The sequence below is a fragment of the Rhamphochromis longiceps genome, linkage group LG16 (genome assembly GCF_057381845.1).
Source record: "Rhamphochromis longiceps isolate RC_006_pf linkage group LG16, R_longiceps_female_GT1.1, whole genome shotgun sequence".
In the NCBI taxonomy this organism is placed as follows: domain Eukaryota; kingdom Metazoa; phylum Chordata; class Actinopteri; order Cichliformes; family Cichlidae; genus Rhamphochromis; species Rhamphochromis longiceps.
In genome coordinates this window covers 36506881-36525976 of record NC_140572.1, presented here as the reverse complement: position 1 = coordinate 36525976, position 19096 = coordinate 36506881, and the positions used below count along the sequence as shown (strand labels likewise).

Here is a 19096-nt window from a genome sequence, read left to right as displayed (position 1 = left end):
GAATTTGGCTGAGCGGACAGCAGGGATGTGGCCAAAGAGAGACTGCGATGTACAAATTCACGTGTAACAGAGAGATTTGTTGCTGCTAACAGCTTTTACATAAAATACTTGCACGTGTATGCCCGCATGAAGTTGTGCTACGGACTAATTTCGAGGATATTTATACACATATTATACTGGAAGCGGGTTGGGTAGTCAGTCCAGTCGGGAGGAAAGGCAGATCAAACAAATGTGGAGTGTAATGTTTCAGTCACAAGAAGCTCCATCTGTCACTGCTATCAGTGTGTTGTTCAGCCCAGCTACAACCACTTACTGATTACTGCAATACAAAAAGAATCCTCCATACTGTGTAATCGCTGCCAGTTTGAATCATCATGCACATATATGAAGACATTATGTCAAACATATGAATCTGACACTGCTTTTAGAGTCATGCAAAAGAAGAAACTTTCTCCCTTTTTATAAATGCCAGATTAAACTTGTGGAATTTGAATTTCATGCCCAGTCCGTCTTTTCCACTCCAACTGGTCCCCGCCATTCGTGCTTACCTGTCTGAACAGGAAGTCCTGCTCAGCCTGCCTCTCTCTTTGCTCCCTCTCTTCTTGCTCCTGGGGATCCGGAGGCTCCTGCTTGATGACCACCCCACGTAGCAACCCCGTCTCTTGCCCAGAGGTAGGAGAGGAGGACGATGATGACGAGGAGAGCGCCTGGTGCTCCCTAAGCTCCTCCTCCGTCTCTTCCGGGTGACTCTGGTGTTGCCTGCCTGGTCCTGAGGCTCCCGGGCCTGCAGCTGAGGCCTGATCGCCGGGCTTGGACATTATCTAGAGGGCAAAAAGACACGGCCAGGTCAAACTTTTGACGCAGTGATTTGACGTGTTATGCATGTTTTTAGAGGAAAAACTGGAACACTTTGGACATAAAAGAAAATATTCACATAACATTCGGCCAAGATTAGGGAGTCAACTGATGATGTTAGGAGCCAGTAACAGAAAGACGTTCCAGAAAACAGAAAAAAGACAGAACCGAGAGTTTCAAAAGCATGAAGGGAGGAAAGCACTAAGGAAACATCAGGGACAACATGCTCCAATTTAAAACTACACTTTGGATGTTTTTCATTCCAAAAATAACTGACTAATCAGTCCGCGTACAAAGTTAATGAAAACAACCTTAGATAAACCCACCAAAAGCTAACATTAGCCGGGGCTTTTGACTTTTTGCACACACAGAAATAAACCACATCTGTACTCTGGATTCTGATAGGCTAGTTATTTGTTTTCAAACTAATGATATAATCTCCTGAGACTATGGATGAATTTTACTGCTAAGTTCGTCGTGTCTGAACATGTAAGAGAAAAGAAAAAGCGAGGAAAGAGAGTGGAAGCACCGCAGAGGGGGGATTGTAATAATCTTGTTTTGGCAGCTGCCCTCGTCCCTGTCGTCACAGACCTCAACCTTGATGTGCAGGTCATGATTGGACAGGACCACTGTTTGTGCCTGGAACACACACACACGGCTGGCATATTGCCCAGGGAACAGTCCATTGACGTCAGAGAGAGCAGGCTCTTGCCTCATCCCAGTCCCTCTTCTCCAAACAAACTCAAAACACTCCTGCCACACTGACTCTCTTCCTTTCTCTCTCAATTTGTTCTCTTTCCCTCTGTCTAACCCTTCTTCTTTTACAGAGGAAATAGTGGCTGGGACGTGAACCATAAGGGGGACAGACACTAAATAACCCTGTTAAATCAGCTGGAAGAGGGAGAGGAGAGACGGGGTGGTGGAAACACTTGATACACTCGGACTCTGTGCGTTTATTTCTCTCCCCTAAGCACACCGCTGTACCGCCATAGTGGCACACAACAAGCTCAGGTTGGAACCATTTCAAGATTCTTTCATTCATTTCTTTCTTTCTGCTGCAGAAAAAAGCCAAAAGTTTTCAGGAAGACCCCTTTTTCCTGCTGACTTGACTGATAGATGCAAATAGGGAAGGGAAGGAAGACTGCAGATGAGTCAAGAGGTGGATATCCAAGGGTGAAAAGGGTAAATGAAATAACTCCTGCCAACAGGATATTTCTACATAATAGTTAGCACCACTTTTAAGAGTCAAATGGTAGGCGTTACATGCATCACTGGAAACATATTCGTCCCACGCTGCTAACTTTAGTCGCGTATTTTCCCACGTCAAACAGAAATATAGCAGATATTAAAACCAGCTCGCAGCAATCAATATTTCTTGGGGATAATGTTAAATTCCTCATTAAGTCTGATCTTTATGAGGCAAAAACAAAACAAAGGCAATGAGTAACTACGGAGTCCGCTGGGGGAACTTCTCCAATGACTTCCATGGTGCAATGATATTAGGCAACATTAAAAAGCAGGAAATGAATAGACACCTAAAATAGCACTGTCATAATCCTGCTTTGCGGTTAATGCAGGAGCTATAATTACAGTCACAAATATCAGGATAACAAGTCACACACACGGCAGTCAGACACGGACGGCAGGAGAACAACTACACCATTCAGTAGCTCGAGGTTTTATTCATTAATCTACTTCTGTGCATGACTTTGGTAAAATAATACACAGCACTATAGTAACGCTCAGCGATCATCACACGCCAAAGCATTTTCTTGTTGTGGTCTAAAGCTTAAAGTCTAGCTCTTCAGGTGTTCAGGTGATATTTTGAGTAATGGACTCAGGTTACATTTCTTGCTGAAAAAGGGCAGATCGTTAAAGTTAAAGGTGCCATTACAGCTTTTTAAAGCTACGCAGAATGGCTCCAGTTAACTAAACAACCACCATCCTTTTTTTGTCCTGCGTCTTTTAACAACTTCATGCAGTCACTGAACTCCTGCCTCTTCTGAAAACCTCACTGGACGCCTTTTATTTAATCCTGTGTGATAATTCCACTGCTATATGAAGAGGAAATCATCAGGTAAGGGATTGCTTGAAAGTCTATCCGAGGCCCGTCATGGACACCACACACACAAATACACAATTGTCATCCCTTCAAGCCACACAGGAGAAAATAGGCTGCGAGTAACCACGCCAACCCAGGGAAATAAAGCAAACTGTACAAAGACCTCAACGTTCCAGCAGCTTTAAATCCAGTATCTGTTTCCCATGAGGCAAGTCGGGAAACCAGTAAGCTACAATTAGACCCTAATAATAATAAAAATGAACTGACTTAATTGGAAGACTTATGTAGCAGAACTCAACGCAAAATTACACAGAACATTATAGCTCATTATAATTGCCGACAAATAACCTAATGGGATTTACAGAAATTGCCACAAGCTTTGGTGACTTTACACTTGTTCATTTTTATGCATATATGTTGTTCTGGTTGTACCGCAAACTTTGGCTGCTGATTGTTAGTGATTAGTGGGCAGCTCCTCACCTCATCCTCTGTGCAACTCAAACCATTTTAGTTCCAGTCTCCCTCAGCGCCTCCTTCTAATATGCATGCTTTGTCCGTCTCTTCCTCTTACTAGTGTATAAATCTTTATGTGGGGAAAAACTCTTTCTGCAGATACATGTTCAAGCCTGATCCCCAACCTGAAATATTGAGGTGACATCCACAACAAGAAAGATTACAGGAGGATGTTTCTGGTAAGTATGACACTCACTGCTTGCTTTTTATGTGATAAAACTATTGATTTAGTATCTTAATCATATATAAACAATGGGGGATTTTTTTTGTAAGTTTGCTCACTTACAAATAAACAAACTGTCTTGTATTTTGTGGCAGTTTCGGTTTAATGGAGAGAGACAGAATAAAAGTCACTCAGTGATCCTCTGCAACCCAGCCAGAATTCTAGATCCCACAGACTAGGGGTTAGGGATACAACCAGTCAATTAAAGATACGCCAGAGCTCATCTTGTTATGTATATAAAGTACACCTGTTTATTCCAACCTCTCCACCATCATGTCAAGACCAAAAAGTTGTCCAAAATTGTCGAATGGACAACAAAAGCATCAGTAAGAAGCTTGGTGAGGAGGTGAAACTGAAGAAAACTAAAATGACCAACAGTCACCCTCAGTCTGGAGCTCCATGCAAGAGCTTGCAAGAGGATGATCATGAGAAAAGGTGGTGAATAAGCCCAAAACTATTAAGACAGTTGGGCCCACAGTCACCAAGAACACCACCACTGGTAATCTTTCAGCAGCTACAAGGTCCCCCTGCTCAAGAAGGCACACACACAGGCTGGTCTTAGGTTTCCCCGTGAACATCTCAGTGACTCAGAAAAGGCCTGGGTGTCGGACGAAACCATGTTTACTGGGAGGAAAATGCTGAGTATGACCCACAGAACACCAACCCCACTGACAAGCAAAGAAACCTAAAGGATTTAAAGTTTCTGTGAAGAGGAGAGGACCAAAATCTCTCCTGAGGGGTGTGCAAACCTGGTGAGCAACTATAAGAAACATCTGTTTCTCTCCATTAAAATAAAACTACCATTAAAATTAGAGACTGTTAATTTCTTTGCACGAGAGCAAATGCACAAATTCAGCAGGGAGTCAAATAACTTTCCCCTATTGTGCATGGATATAAATATATTTTTTTGGGGGGCTGCTATGCCTTGAGTAGATGAATGCACGTCCATGATAAGCTGACAAAGCCTCAGATTTTCGATCACATTGATTACTTTTACAAATATTTACCTGATTATTTGAACCTTTGGGCACATTTAATGCAGCCATGTGACACAGTATATGAAATTATGAATTTCAGCCACATAAATTATGACTGTATCATAGAGCAACTTCACACATAAGCTTGCACATACGCACACTCTTCAACAATGAAGCAGTGAGTCATATTTCCTGTGTGACCATATATGGAAGATGCTTCCTCTAGTGCACAGTTGCCAGGGTGACAGTGAGAAGCAGGGACACATGAACACAGAAAGAAAAGAAAAAAACTAGCTAAAAGAATTGCTAATTGCAGGCTGAATCATCCAGCGCTTGGAGAAAAGAAAATAGGACTCACAAACATTAACCAAGTCAGTGTCATGTAGATAGACAAACACTCACACACACAGTATATGGACAGACATACAGCTGCCTGCAATACCGCAGCTGTTCAGAGTTACTTTTGATACTGCGCACAGACATGTGTTGAAATACCTTGTTGATGATGTGCTGCTGCTGCTGCTGTTGGAACAGTTGTTTGTGCTTCTCCAGGAACTGCTGGTGCTGCTGCTGGACCACCAGGTGCTGCAGGGCCTGTGTCTGTCCGCACTGCTGCTGGGGCAGAGGCGCCGACTGCGTTCTCCCCAGGGGACGGTGGCTGCGCATGAGCTTGGAGACGGAGGACGATGGCAGCGGTAGGCCACCCAGCCCAACTACAGAAAACACAGAGCGGTTGCAGGAAATGATCTCAAGCATTTTTTTCCAAAAGCTGTGTCTTATTTCTGTAGCTCCACTCATCATTCACACATATTTTAGGTGATAATTTTAGGTGATTTTATTTCATCTACTTAAAAGAAACTGGAGGCTTTACAACTGGAACCACAGGGGCCCCTCTCATATGACGGATGGAAACCGTTACTCAGGAATACCGGCTGCACATTTTAGCTGCAATGCAGTGCAGGTCCTGCTTTTTTCTAGCTGAAGTGATATTTTAAAATAAGATGATGTCAGACAAGTTTGCCACATTTGTCTCCACTTATAAATTTCAGTAGCTTGGTTCAAGCAGCCCCTGCAATATAAACAGTAAAATAGATCATGCATTAAATGTACTGTAAGTGACAGAGTTTCACTCCTCAGGCTGAATCACATCTGAGCAATCAAAAGGCCAAAAAAGGATTGATTTTGGCAAAATGTATCCTTTGACAGCTATTTAGGTCTTTATTAGTGTTTTTAAGTCATCTCCATTCATAAACAATGAACAGCAGAAGGAAGAGGAAGTCTTGGCCCTCATATATGCCAGCTTCATGGGAAGCTTTCCAAAAAAGATCGGCCTTCATCTTTAGAGGCCAGATTCAGCAGACAATAGCCAATGAGATCACAGATTGCAGCAGTACAGAATGAACTGTGAGGTCATTTTCCGAATCCACGACAAATAATCTCAAACAAAAATCGTATTTATTTTATTCCTTAAAAATCGTTGACGTTTTTTCCTCCAGTGATGCTCTCAAAACTATAAGCTGCCCAAATCATTAGAACCTTGAATTGTGTGTATGTAATCTTTCCAGTAATTATTTTGTCACACTTTGAAACATAATACTGTTATCGCTAAAGCTTAGAGAAGAAACAGCAAAATATTTGGGCTGTAGATTCTTTCGGTGGACCACACAGTATCAATAATTCAGACCTCACCCACTGTTTGAAAGAGAGAAAAATAAAAATCCTGCAAATGTTGCAGTGAAAACTGACCCACTGGACTGTGGCTTGGATCCAGCAGTACCATGTGTTGGAGGAGGGGGTTGTGACCCACCGTGCCCCCTCCTGGGCCCTCCCTGTCCAGTGCTGAAGATGCCAAGTAGGAGGGCAGGTGGGAGGGCAGGAAAGGAGGGGTCAGTGGAATGCCCTGCTGCAATGCAGGCAATGCCAGATGACTCTCGCCATCTTGGTGTCCCGATACCACCTACAAAGACACACAGGCAGGGAGAGGGAGAAAGAGATGTTAAGGTGGGGAAAGAAGGAAAGAATGAAGGCAATGACAAGACTGACGAGTTCAAATCCAGTTACAGGCTCTGTAATATCCTTTGTATTTCTAAGGAAACTAACCAATGAACCTTCTCCACAGTGATGAGAGTAATTACAGTACAACTAATGAACGATTCGCTATAACTAATGTCATATTTCCCTCGGGATGAATAAAGTATTCTGATTCTGATTCTGATATCTAAAAGTTTGATTCTGTGGTATTTTCTTTTAAATGGACTCACAGTGCTAGCAGGTCCTGTGGCTGGCAGGCCCAGGGTGATGTTGGGCAGAGACGGAGAGGTGTAGAGAGAGAGGTGGCTAACTGACCCTTCCCGTGTTGCCAGCCTCTGGAGCAGCGAGGTCTGCAGACACATCCACATTGACATAAATACAGTGCAGATCCAAGAAAACAGTGCTGTGTACAGTGCAAGACTTTTCCATCTCTCTCACACATACAAATGCACACGCAGCCACGGGCACACAGTCATGGATATTAGATTCATTTAAATCTATTTACCATAATATGTAACCACAGCTATGACATGAATAATCCAAATATAACATTAACCTAAAATCAAAACTTCCCCCGAAAATTAAAATTGACTTGCTTTATGAAGACTTAAATGATGACACTGATTAAACAGATGCGGGTCTCTCTGCAGGTGAAGAATGAAGCCAAAGCTTAACAGCCAAAAACTGCAGTTCCTCAAACTGCCACTTGAGGCTGGCATCAAATGCACATGAGTCCACAGAGAATAACAGAATAGCAGAAATAAACATGTTTACATCCTGGCACCAACTCTTTTGGTCTTCCTACTTACTTTCCCCATTATGTCAACTGTATGGAGCTTTTTATACCTCACCTAACACCACAGGGTCAGGCTGTGGTCCAGGCTCTTTTACACAGAGTTCGGTCATGAAAGGGTTACAGACCCAAAGAGACAGAAGCAACAGGGTTAACTTCAGAGTGTACCTAACCTAGCTGGCTGAAGGCCACTGATGAATACCTGATGATTTTGGAGCTGAAGAGCCCATGCAAGACTTTTGAAAGTACCCCTCGTGTCTCTTTGGATGTAAAACATGTTTTTTATCCACTCGTGCGGCTCGTTATAAAATGTGAGATCACTTAAAAATTGCAGAATGTTTAAAAAAAATGTCGATGGGATTCCAGGAATCACATTCGGAGACTCCAACTGTCTCAAGATGTGCAGAGTTCACCATTTTTGCACCTGAGAAAGTTTGTGATGCGGGTTATTTGTCCTTGAATTTTCTGTGTAGCCTGTATGACTCACACATTATGACTGTATTATCTAGGACTGATTCCTGGAGTACTATAAATAACACAGTTTTGTGTGATTATGTGTGAATTTAGTTCTCAGTCTCATTGCTGTTATTTATTGAAACAGCAGTGAGACCCTTTTCTAAGAAAGCTGGTTGTCTCTCTGGGCCTTGAACACTTTTGTCCTCTGACGCAGACTCTATCGCCCAGTTAAATGTTCTTAGAGTCATGTGGAAATAAAAGGTGTGGCTGTTTGAAGCGACAGGTTTCTCTGAAGAGTGAAAATCTAGTATCATGTTCTTTTGTTACTTATCACTAATAAGCAGCTATCTGTGCATCTGTATAGTTTACTATTACAAACTGCTAACCACAGCAGAGGTTGATGTCATGGTTAGGGATGGGTATCGTTTAGGTTTTATCTGATACCAGTACCAAACTGGTACTTTTAAAATGGTGCCGGTGCTTAAAGGGTGCTTAAAGAATGGAAAACACACACTTTGTCCAAAAACCTCTCATGTTTAACTGTTTTCCACTTTTTCTTTGGTCATTTTAGCCTTTTTGGCCAGGGTGGAGGGAGTACCTGCCATCAAACAAGAAGACAGCTGCATGTACCCACGACGGTGTTTGCTAGTTCACCTTACATGCATTAATGTAATAACGTGGTTAGCCTACTCAACGTGAATTATACACGGACAACATTAAGCTACTCGCCCAGAGAAGAACGGCTGCTGCTGCATCATCATCCTCATCATTTCTTCTACATTGGCAGGGCTAGGGGCCAGGACTCTCCTCTTCCGGTTCTTGGGGGATGTTGCTAACTCCGCGTCCGATAACATGCACCACGCCCGCAGTAGATGTGCACGGTGTGAGGTCTCGCAGCAAGCTATCAAATACGGTGCATTTCTCGCCTTTTAACAAAATGCTATGCGTCGCCAGGTGTTTTATCAGATTCTTGGTGTTACCTCCTTTGCACAGTATCACAGTATCAGCTTAAAGCACTTGTTGCAGGCTGCTGAGTTTGCATCTTTTGCTGTGAAGTACAGCAAAACCGCTTTGCCTTGGGCATTTTTAATCTGTAGCTCTGCTCTAAAAGAACGGACGCACCTGGGCCCGCCTACTATCCTTGGAAACGTAAAATGATTGGCTAGAATCTGAAGTGTATCACATCTCAGGAAAAAAGCACCGAAATGTGCGCTGTTTTTCGGTCTGGTTACTACCGTTTATGTCAGAACCGGGATACCGATACCCATCCCTAGTCATGGTGGCCAAGTCCATCTTTCATATACAGTGTATGGATTAAATATACTCACAGGCTGACGCCTCTATTAAAATAAATTAACACTGCAAATCCTGGTGTCCTGCTTCACAAACACACATGTGCATACGCTATAATTAGAGATGCCATGATGTTTACCTCTCCTGGACTGCTGCAGATTGTGATCCCATTCTCTGTGGGGATGTTACTGGAGCCATTGTTGGGGGAACTGGGACCTGAGCCTGGTGCACTGTTACATGCAGACTCTAGAGTACATACAATGAAGAAAAAATGAATCAACTTTCTGCACTGAAATGCATCAAACTGGGTGACTATTTGTGATAGCACCTTAAAACAACAGTGACAGGAGTCCTTACCAGCGACGTCTAGGGGACGCTTCTTAACAGTAGCAAGGGGTCCATCTTTCCTACGGAGCAGAGGGCTGCTGCGACGCTCCGTCACCTTCTGTTTTAGCCGAGAACGAAGCTTTAGGTTGGGCTCAGAGGCTGAAAAGACACAAATGTCCATACATTTCAATCCAGTTTAAACGATTTAGTGTCACTACAACTGTCACCTCAAAGAATTTCATATTGCAATGTAAAGACGCTAAAATGTTACATCCTAAAGTAAATCAGACTTTCTTTGACTTAAACTCATGTCTGTTTGTAATGTCTATAACTGAAATAGCTGAGCTGCGACAGGGCTAGAGGCCTTTAATTTCCAACTAAAACACCATTTCTAAAAATAAAATGTGTTACAGCTCAAGCTCGCCCCATAAATGACTTACAGTTTACACAGTTTCTCTAACCTGGCAGTCTGGCCCTCAGATTTGTGGGTCACACGAGTGGGAGCTCGTTTGTTGGCGTGTAGCGGTGCTAATGAGCTTGTCCCTATAGACCACACTGTATGCACTGGCTGACATATTTGGGAGCTGAGGTTTGCCATCATCATGTGACAGCGGGAAGCGGTGCAACACCAGGGGAAGCAGCCAAATGGTATTTTCCTTGACCCCACGCTTAATGATGCTGCCTTCACGCTCTGCTAATGAACACTGCTTGTTTCCAGACACTTCCAATTTAATACAAACACGAAAAATGAAAAGAAAACTGACAGTGTTTTCAATTAGGTTACTACGCAAATGCTGTGTGTGGTGTGGGAAGGCGCTACATGAGGTGCAGAGGCTTGTCAGAGGCAGGCGTACGGTATATCCGGGATTCCTGTCATGTCACCATCCGCGCTTGACATTTTCTGCGCAGTGCTGCTTTGGTGTCTCTGTTGTAGGCAGTTTACCAAACAAAGGCAGATTTATTCTCTACTCCACTGGCTTCCTTCCGTTCCCTTAGGTAAAGCAGGACGGTTGACCACCAGTTGACCCTATGCTCGTCCCCTGACCTAGTATCAAACAGACCATGCCTCATTCATTAGCCTCAGAGAAGGAGGCGGGGCTTTTTGGTACAGCCAAGTGGAAGCGATTGATTCTTTGTGTAATGTGGAGATTTATTCTGCAGCAGAAGAATTATTCTGGGTCACTACAAACCCTCTGGCCCCTAGAATGCTAATCAAAGTAGGATAATGCACCAAGTTTTAATGTACTTCAAAGAGGTGCTAGCTTTCATTATACCACCTGGTCAGCGGGGATGAGATAAACTATCATGAATCTATAATGTCTAAGTACTTTTTCAAATGCACTCTCAATTTTAAGGGGAAACAGTGCTGCAGAACTTATGAAAGTCAATTATTTAAAAAAGACCTTCTTAGTGGAGGGCACTCTTCCAAAGTCTTTGTTAAGAGGGACGGGGAGACTGAGGATAAAATGCTATGCATTAGTTTAACAGGAGGAGACCCTGGGAGAGTGAAGCCTGTGAGAAAAGGAGCGCAGTGCATTAAAGTTATATTTTAGACTATGACATGCTGAACTGTAACAGCCTGACCATTCTTTCAGTGCTGACACGATAATGATAACTGACAAAAAACCCCGATAATAACTGCACGTCAGATTTTCTCTGCTTTAATAATCTCTGATTTAATCAACAAAACAGAACAAAAGTTGGCCTTTGTGTAGTTCTCAGCCATTAAAAAAGGCAATCAGTGTTATCTTTGTATGAATGCCAGCATTCACTGATGAAGTTTGTAGCTGTCATAAAAGAAAGCATTCAACATAACTGGTTTACCTGACTGACTCTGTCTGGTTTAAACACGATTCAATTATTCGTTTAAATACTGGCAAGAGTAAGATAACCGTGTGCTGAGAACCTATGAGAAACTGAGCTGATCCACCTCCATCAAAGGTCTACCTGTGGACTGAGTCACATGCCCCTGCTTGTTTACTGATACATTAGTAATAACTAAGAAAAAGCTAAATAGTCATCAGATGCTAGCCGATGTTTCTGAGCCACTCTGTTGCTCTCAAACTGGAGCGTTTACCTCCCTGCAAGCTTGCTCAAACACGATTGATTATAGTTCAAATCCTACTGACCAGACTAAAAATAGACCAAAAAGTTTCTGCAATCAAAAATCCCTCTGGTCTGTAGATTGTGTACATGAGCAGCCAGGCGATGGAAACTGAGAAGAAAGAACCACAAAGGTTGTTTTTTGTGTGTGAGAGTTATTACGATATGGAGTGCTAAAGGGAGCGGCTAGAGTGCGACCGCTACCGAAGGACAAGCTGGAGATTAGAAGGACGTTAAAGAGACGAGGAAGGAGGGTGAAGCAGGGTGTATGTCTTTGCTGGGCACCATTCACAATGGGAGTGTTCACCTCAGGACACAGTGACTTTGAAGGGTGTTAATGCCGACTGGGCAGAAGCACACCAGTGTGCACACGTGCGAACACACTCGCTGCAGAGGGCCCAGACTGTTCTTTTTTCTGCTGATGATAGCGTTTTATTGCAGCCTTTTGTGCCTCCTTCACCTCCATCCATGCCCTTCTTTCTTTGGCTTAGTCTAAGAGCCCATTTCTCTGGAATTATTTCCTCTCCTGCTCCTTATTGTTGACTCTTCATGGACACACTGCTTGTTACAGTACTGCCTCGATTTTGTTTTTCTTTTTTTCAGATTTAGATAATCTCCCACCAGAGCAGGACATTAGGCAGCATAACTGTGTGGCCTTGTAGGTGTGATAATAGATGGGACCAGAAGGACTTTTATAACCTATATAACACATACTTTAAAAACCAACAGTCCGAGCATGATAAATGTGATATGGCATAACATATTTGAATTTAAGGCACATTTTATATCTTTTATCACCCCCTCAAAACATCCAGATGAAATTCTAGAAACGTCCTACCTGGATGCTTGACCATGCATCAAGACTCCCTGACGTCACGTGGCTATATGAATCGTGCTGATGGTTTCCTGTTCACGGAACAGGACAAAAACTCTGATCCCTTACACTTCAAGTTATCCATTATATCTCAGATTAAACATCTGCATATGTGGTATTTAATATTTTAATAGGGAGGTGACGGGGAAACCGGTTCTCAGATCTAAAACATATTGATCAGATGCTCATTTGTTTTGACAGAGGAGTCCCGGGCTAAAGGAGTCAAGCCGGGGGAAGCCGTGCTGCTGTGCCAAGGAAAGGGAGGGAGGGAGGTTTATGGAAATCAATAGAGCAGTTTGCTGAAACTCATCAACTGAGCTTCCGAGAAACATCATATGTGGATCTACATTAGATAAATGGATTAGATGGACACAGACACAAAGACATATAGACAAGCCTTTGTCTCATTTGCATGTGTTCTACAAAAAATAAAAATAAAATAAAGTCAATCAACTTTGATTAAGCAGTTCACTAAAGCCATTTTATGGCATGAAAAGACAGCATTGTGATTAAAAACCATAATTCAAGAAAAGATTTCTTGCGGGCACATTAAATAAATATGAACATAAGACACCAAAGAGCTCGCCAACAGTTTCCCTTTGATTATAAACACTGAGGTTTTCTCAGGGGAGACACAACTGTTAAAACCAGCGACAGCCGAGCCGTATATGAGAAGCGAGAATGAAAGAATGGAGTCATTTTTACAATTCAGCTATTTTACCGCCATTTGTAACATACCAGAGCGACCCATAAGAGCATAGCGCAACCAGCAACATCACGAACAGTCAGTCTTTTGCTTGATTTACCTTTTGTTTAGTTTAATATGTAGAAGTGCTAAGTGTTCATCCTGGGGTTAGATAGGAGCAATAAAGAACGCAGTTAAACTCGAAGCTAGGACGTGACCTTCCTGACTACAGTCACCAGAGACATGCAGCTCATAAAGGAGTGTCAAAATGTAAAGCCGAGCAGGATAAAAGAAGGAAAAAGGAAAGTTCTGAATTGCACGCGGATATCCTGCATGCTTCGACATTAGTGCAAAGTGTGTTATGGGAATGTCAGTGTGTGATCTCGTATGAAAGAGACAGGGAGAAATGGGGTCAGCATGACAAGTCTGCCTCTGTCGTGAAGGCCTTGCAGACTTCCTGCCATAGCGTTCAAAGTGGCCTTCTGTGTTCTGAGAGTCATTACCACAAAGCCCTCCATACTTGGACAATGAGCCCCTTTTGGAATATACTGTGTGCCTGAACTTGCTAGTCAAAAAATAATTTTTAATGCACATTCAGTGAACATAATAGGGCAAAAACGTCATGTGTGACAGCTCCAGCGTCAGCAGAGTGCACGACTGCGGCGACTGCTTTCACTCACTTCCTCCGAACACAGTTCACATATTCACTTCAGCCAGTCCTGCTCACTTCTGACACAACAGTTCCTCAGTAGCCGTATCTGTATGTCTATACGCAATCGAGTTTTCCATCTCTTTCTCTGGTTATATCGCACAAGCAGAAATACCTTAAAATCCAAAACACTTATCTTAAAGAGGTCTTTGCACGCGCGCTCTGATATATAATTAACTCCTCATTAAGCTTTGTGTCAGTGCTCAGTGGGAAGAATTTTTAAGTTGTGGATATTTCTCAGGGGAAAATTCCTGAATTACATAAAGTGTCCCTGAAAGTTGAAACTCGCAGTGTGAGTTTGTGTGCCAGGAAAAATCATTCCTGCCTCCAATGCGCAGCAGGTGGGCAAGAGTGCAGAGTACACAGAGTTTGGCCTCCAGCTGTGAAAGCAGCCAGTGATACGGCCAAAGCAGCTGCTGACGCTAAGTGAATAATCACAGCTTGGCTGTGCTTAATATGGACAGATGGACAGAATCTGATGCAACCAAAAGGCAGTAAGTTTGTTTTACATTTCCTTCAGCGCTGTTTTGTTGACCGGAGCGATCCATGGTGTCTGTGAAGACGTGTGACCGAATGACTGGGTTAAAATCTTAAAGAATGCAAACAGCCTACAGAGTTTTTCTAAGGAGAAGCTGACCGTAAACAAAAATGTTTCCACTCACATTTACTGTAAGACCTTGAAACCAAGACAAATGTTTTTTCAGAACCATTTCAGGTCTCTTATCTTTGAGTTTGTGCTGGTTGCTTGACAACCTGCCCATTGTTGTCATTTCTACTTTGGCTTTTCATAAAAAAACCAAACCCAAAACAGCAAAATCTAGTGTGTGTCTAGACAGACTCCGCCTCCAGTCCTCACGCAATGCTAAGCTAACGGACTACTAAGCAAACAGAGGGCTCTATTATCTTCAATCTTCCGTGTTATCTTTTTAAACAACAATTTTAAGAGCTCCCGTAATTTTTCATGTGGTTGATAACCGGTAAGACAAAACTTTCACGTTGCTAAATGAGGAAGAAGGAAGATCAGTGCAGCACTGTGGAAGTGTGGAGAATGTCAACAATCAACACAACTTCAGCAAAGCCTTCTGTACCGGTTTTGCGGAGAGGGAAGTCATCTTTGGAGTCGTATGTGCCCAGCATGGGATGGTTGTACGCTGACAGTGCCGTTTGTGGAGGTGAGCTCTGGTCCAAAGAGCTATGCTGAGTTTTTCTGCAAAAAAACAAAAAAAACAACACAAAATAGACGATTAAAAACACTAAACAGTATCAGTATAACGTGCTACATGAATGCGGAAACTCTGCTCCGCCGGCTTTGTACACACGACACATTCCCAGCTCAATCTATTACTATACGTGACTTTTGATACTTGCATACCCACACACAAGCTTGTGTCTTCTCTCCAAAGTCAGCTAGACACGTCAGAGCGTGGACAATGACGTGGGTGGAAGGAAGAAAGAGGTAAAGCTAGAGGGACAAAGCCTGAAAGCTGAAAACCTTTTTTTTTCCATTTTAGGAAAGTAAACGGGCTGAAAATGCACAGAGGCAGAGGTGAAACAGAGAGGGAATACACGCATGAGAGAAGTGAGGAGAATGCCAACAGGTCAAACAAACGGAGAGAACCCTAAAGAAAGGGGAAACCGTGATAAGCGTGATTTATAGCGACTGGCAGCACAGTCCTCCTGATTATTCCATCATCTCCTGCCTTGGCAGAAATGTTTGACTGCTTAAAGCCTCTTCAAATATTTAAAGCACAGGAGAGGTGCCATTGTCTTTTCTCTCTGCCCACTTCAAACATGCGCACACACCTCAAAGAGAGCTAGCTGTCAATCACTGACAACAAACACTGACAGGAAAAAAAGCCTCATCGCTTCAACGTTTTCTCTGCAGCTCGACTCAGAGAGGCTAATGCTGATGTTGGAAATTTGATGTGAACACAAAAGCACATCAATGACAGACGCCTACACAACAGGAGTTCATAACACCACGGGGTTCGCCATGTTTGCAAAGCCAGGATGATGAGAGACTTTCATGTTGCTCATCACTGGTTTTTATGTTTGATATTTTTCCTAGTGTCGATTCTTTTTTTGCTTAGATTTAAAAAAAAAAAAAAAGCAGCAACCAAACTCTCGTAAATGCATGAGAAATATGACATGCTGATGTTTCATAGCTCTGAATATTAAGGTTATTGAAATACTGATGTGAAAATGTTTTAAAAGAAGTCAACATAAAGCATTTAAAACAAAGTCTTTTCACTTCAATCAATCTACAAAGTCTATATTAAACCACCTGATGTATGAAAGACCAGTCTGATGGTGGCAGCGAGAGCTGTTAATGACATGTTAATCCAAAACGTCGCATCCTGATTTCTATCAGAAGTAGAAAAGTGGACCGCGGTATAACAGAGCCATCAGTGTAGGGCTCAGGGGTTTGTCATTTAATTCCTGACCGTGTGAAGAAATTGCTCTAAAATTCTTTCATCTTTAAAATGTTTGACTTTAGAAGGAAGAAGGAGGAGGAGGACATCAAAACTCCACACAGATGGACGGTGGTAACCCCGGCACCACGTTCACAATGGTACAGTCACAATAAGGAACACAGTGGTTGGAGATTCATTGCAACCTCCGTGTGCAATGAACTTGAAATGGTTGGTTTGAAGGTGGGGGAAGTCTGTGACTGCTCGCGGGCAGCCACCATCTTCAAACTGACTTTGTGCCAAGACAGCAACAAAACAGCAATAAGATTAATTTAGTCTGCTATCAGTTTTCCACCGAATTGGGTCAAGTTGGCAATTAATGCAATGCATTTGTGGTAAAATGTTTATTCACTGAGATGAACTGGCAAAAAAAAAAAAAAAAAAAAAAAAACATGCAACACTCAGAAATTCACTTTCACTACTTACACTCCGAGTGCAGCCAAACAGATATTCAGGAATTCCTCCACAAATTGTGACGCGGTTGTTGCAGAACGTGTGCAAAAACAATGACACTCACCCATACCAGTAGCGTGGGTCACTGGGCAGACAGTGGTTTAGGTTTCGCTGAGCCAAGGCTTTCTTTTTGTTCAGGACAAACTCCTGAAGTCGCATCTTTACCTCTGTACTGGCGACTGCACCTGCACAGCAACACAGAGACGGGCAGAACAGTAAGCAAGCGAACATTTTTCAGCACAGCCACGTCCTTCCCAACCAAAACACAAAGAACCTTTTGCCCTACGAGAGCTGCTGCCATATTCTCCAGTCTGTGACACTAGGAAGATTATAACTACATCCATCCATACTTTGACAGATAATGGCAATCTGAGTTCTACAATCAGAGTGCACAATCTTGCATTAGAGTGTCACTGAAATCCCACTGAGACCACTGCAGCGCTACGTAACCTGCCTCGAAGACGTGCATCACGAGTTTCACTCCGCTCCTGGTCTCTCCTCAATTACCAACCTCCTCTCACAGCAACAAACAAATTATCAAGGGAGGGAGACAGAGGCAGGTGAGAGGGAAGGAGAGATGAAGAGCGAGGGAAGCCGGGCTTAAAAAACTGGTTTCAGAAAGTAGAGAATAGAGTAGAGGTGTGTTTTCATTAGAATGTGACAGTAGGAGTGATAACAGGTGACGTGTCGAGCCTCAGAGCAGAAGTGGTAAATTCACTGTGTGAAAATGACAACAGCTAATACATGTTCCCTAAATCATGGTGCAGCTGGAAGTGCTGACATCCCAAAATGTCTGCTTTGCCACTGAAGCAAATTGGCTTTTATGAGACTGCCTCAGATGCAATTTAGTGCAGTACTTAACAAAGCTTCCTCTGTTTGCAACCCAATGCTTTTTCCATAGACGTCAAACTGTCGGCTCACTCTGCTCAGCGCAGAATGATTGAGAAAAAGGGCATTACTGGAAAAAAATAATGGCTCTGAAAAGTGGGGGTCCATACACTGTGTGTGTGTGTGTGTGTGTGTGTGTGTGTGTGTGTGTGTGTGTGTGTGTGTGTGTGTGTGTGTGTGTGTATATACATATATTATATCAGTACAAATACAGGAATACGTGAGCCATTTCCTCCTCGTTAAACTGTGTTTACGGTCGTATCCAAAACCTCGTTTTGTTCATTTACAGACATGAAAATGCGCACAAACACACAGCAGCATGGATGGATGCATATTTCCTATATTACAAGACTGATTCAAGTATAAGTACAAGTGAAGAAGCAATTTAGTAAAGTGTGGCTCAGAAATGTCATCGAAAGGGCAAGTTTATAAACAAAGCGCCATTCAACAAGGAAATTCAAAGTCAATTACGCAGTGAGTCTTTCATACGAGTACTATTTAGCTGTAACAATTAGAAACACAATTAGCTTGATGCTGCTAAAATAATAAGGAATCACATTTTATTTTAAAGGAGAGTTCGAATATTTTGAGTAGAGGAAACAATAGAGATGATCTTGCTCTGTCCCAGTTGTTATTGGTGAGCACAGAGATTAAATAACTGATGCAATGATGTCTAAAGAAATGATACCAGACCAAGAAATATGTTTAAAGGGAATAAAGAGAGAGAGAGAACATTGCCTGGTTCAGCTTTATTGCTGTCATTTTATTTCACAATCAGTCCGCCTGTAGAAAAACTGACGACACGTCTTTCTGCACGACGTCTCGCCCCTCTAACCCCGTCTTGGCTGTCTTATTATGATATTCCCTGCGGTGAATGTGTGAGGTCAGGCTGTTCTGACTGCTGTGCTGTAACTGCAGGTGCTGTGACAGAGGGGCTGCGAGGGCCAAGCTCCTCTGACACCTGCTGTGATAATATGACACAGTGTTTCTGCACAGGTACAGCAGATGTTGGCAGCGCACAGCAGAGCTCGGTCGAACACGAAGACTTTGTTCATAACACCTTTGATCCCACTGCGGAGTAAATCCAAGCACTGAACTGACTATTTTGGCCATACGTTACCTTCTTACAGTAACACTGTGCACATTTTTGATGAAGATCTCTTGGTCGCTTTCTTTAAAAATAATTCTCTGTGGCAGTCGCTACTCACTCTCTTGTCCCCTCTCCTTGTTTTTGAGCTGTTGGAGTTTGTGTTCCCGCTGCTGCTTCTCCAGCTGCTCCTCGTGACGTTGTTGCTCCATCTTTCTGTGGTGCTCCAACAGTTCTTGTTGATGCTTGAGCGCCAGTAACTCCTGTTGGTGCTGAGAGAAGGACGAGGAGAGTAA

General features: G+C 42.9%; 1 protein-coding gene across 5 annotated transcripts in view; it reads right to left on the bottom strand.

Annotated features, from left to right (window-relative positions):
- hdac4 (histone deacetylase 4) overlaps positions 1-19096 on the bottom strand; it is a 129958-nt gene that overhangs the window by 31349 nt on the left and 79513 nt on the right. For all 5 annotated transcript variants that reach the window (XM_085384896.1, XM_085384894.1, XM_085384895.1 and 2 more), the window contains 9 exons: positions 18922-19072; positions 16890-17010; positions 14990-15108; positions 9561-9689; positions 9343-9449; positions 6892-7011; positions 6377-6587; positions 5126-5343; positions 549-821 (listed from right to left, as the gene is read on the bottom strand). In XM_085384896.1, coding sequence (XP_085241022.1) covers positions 549-821; positions 5126-5343; positions 6377-6587; positions 6892-7011; positions 9343-9449; positions 9561-9689; positions 14990-15108; positions 16890-17010; positions 18922-19072 — 1449 coding nt within the window. The remainder of the gene's footprint in view (positions 1-548; positions 822-5125; positions 5344-6376; positions 6588-6891; positions 7012-9342; positions 9450-9560; positions 9690-14989; positions 15109-16889; positions 17011-18921; positions 19073-19096) is intronic.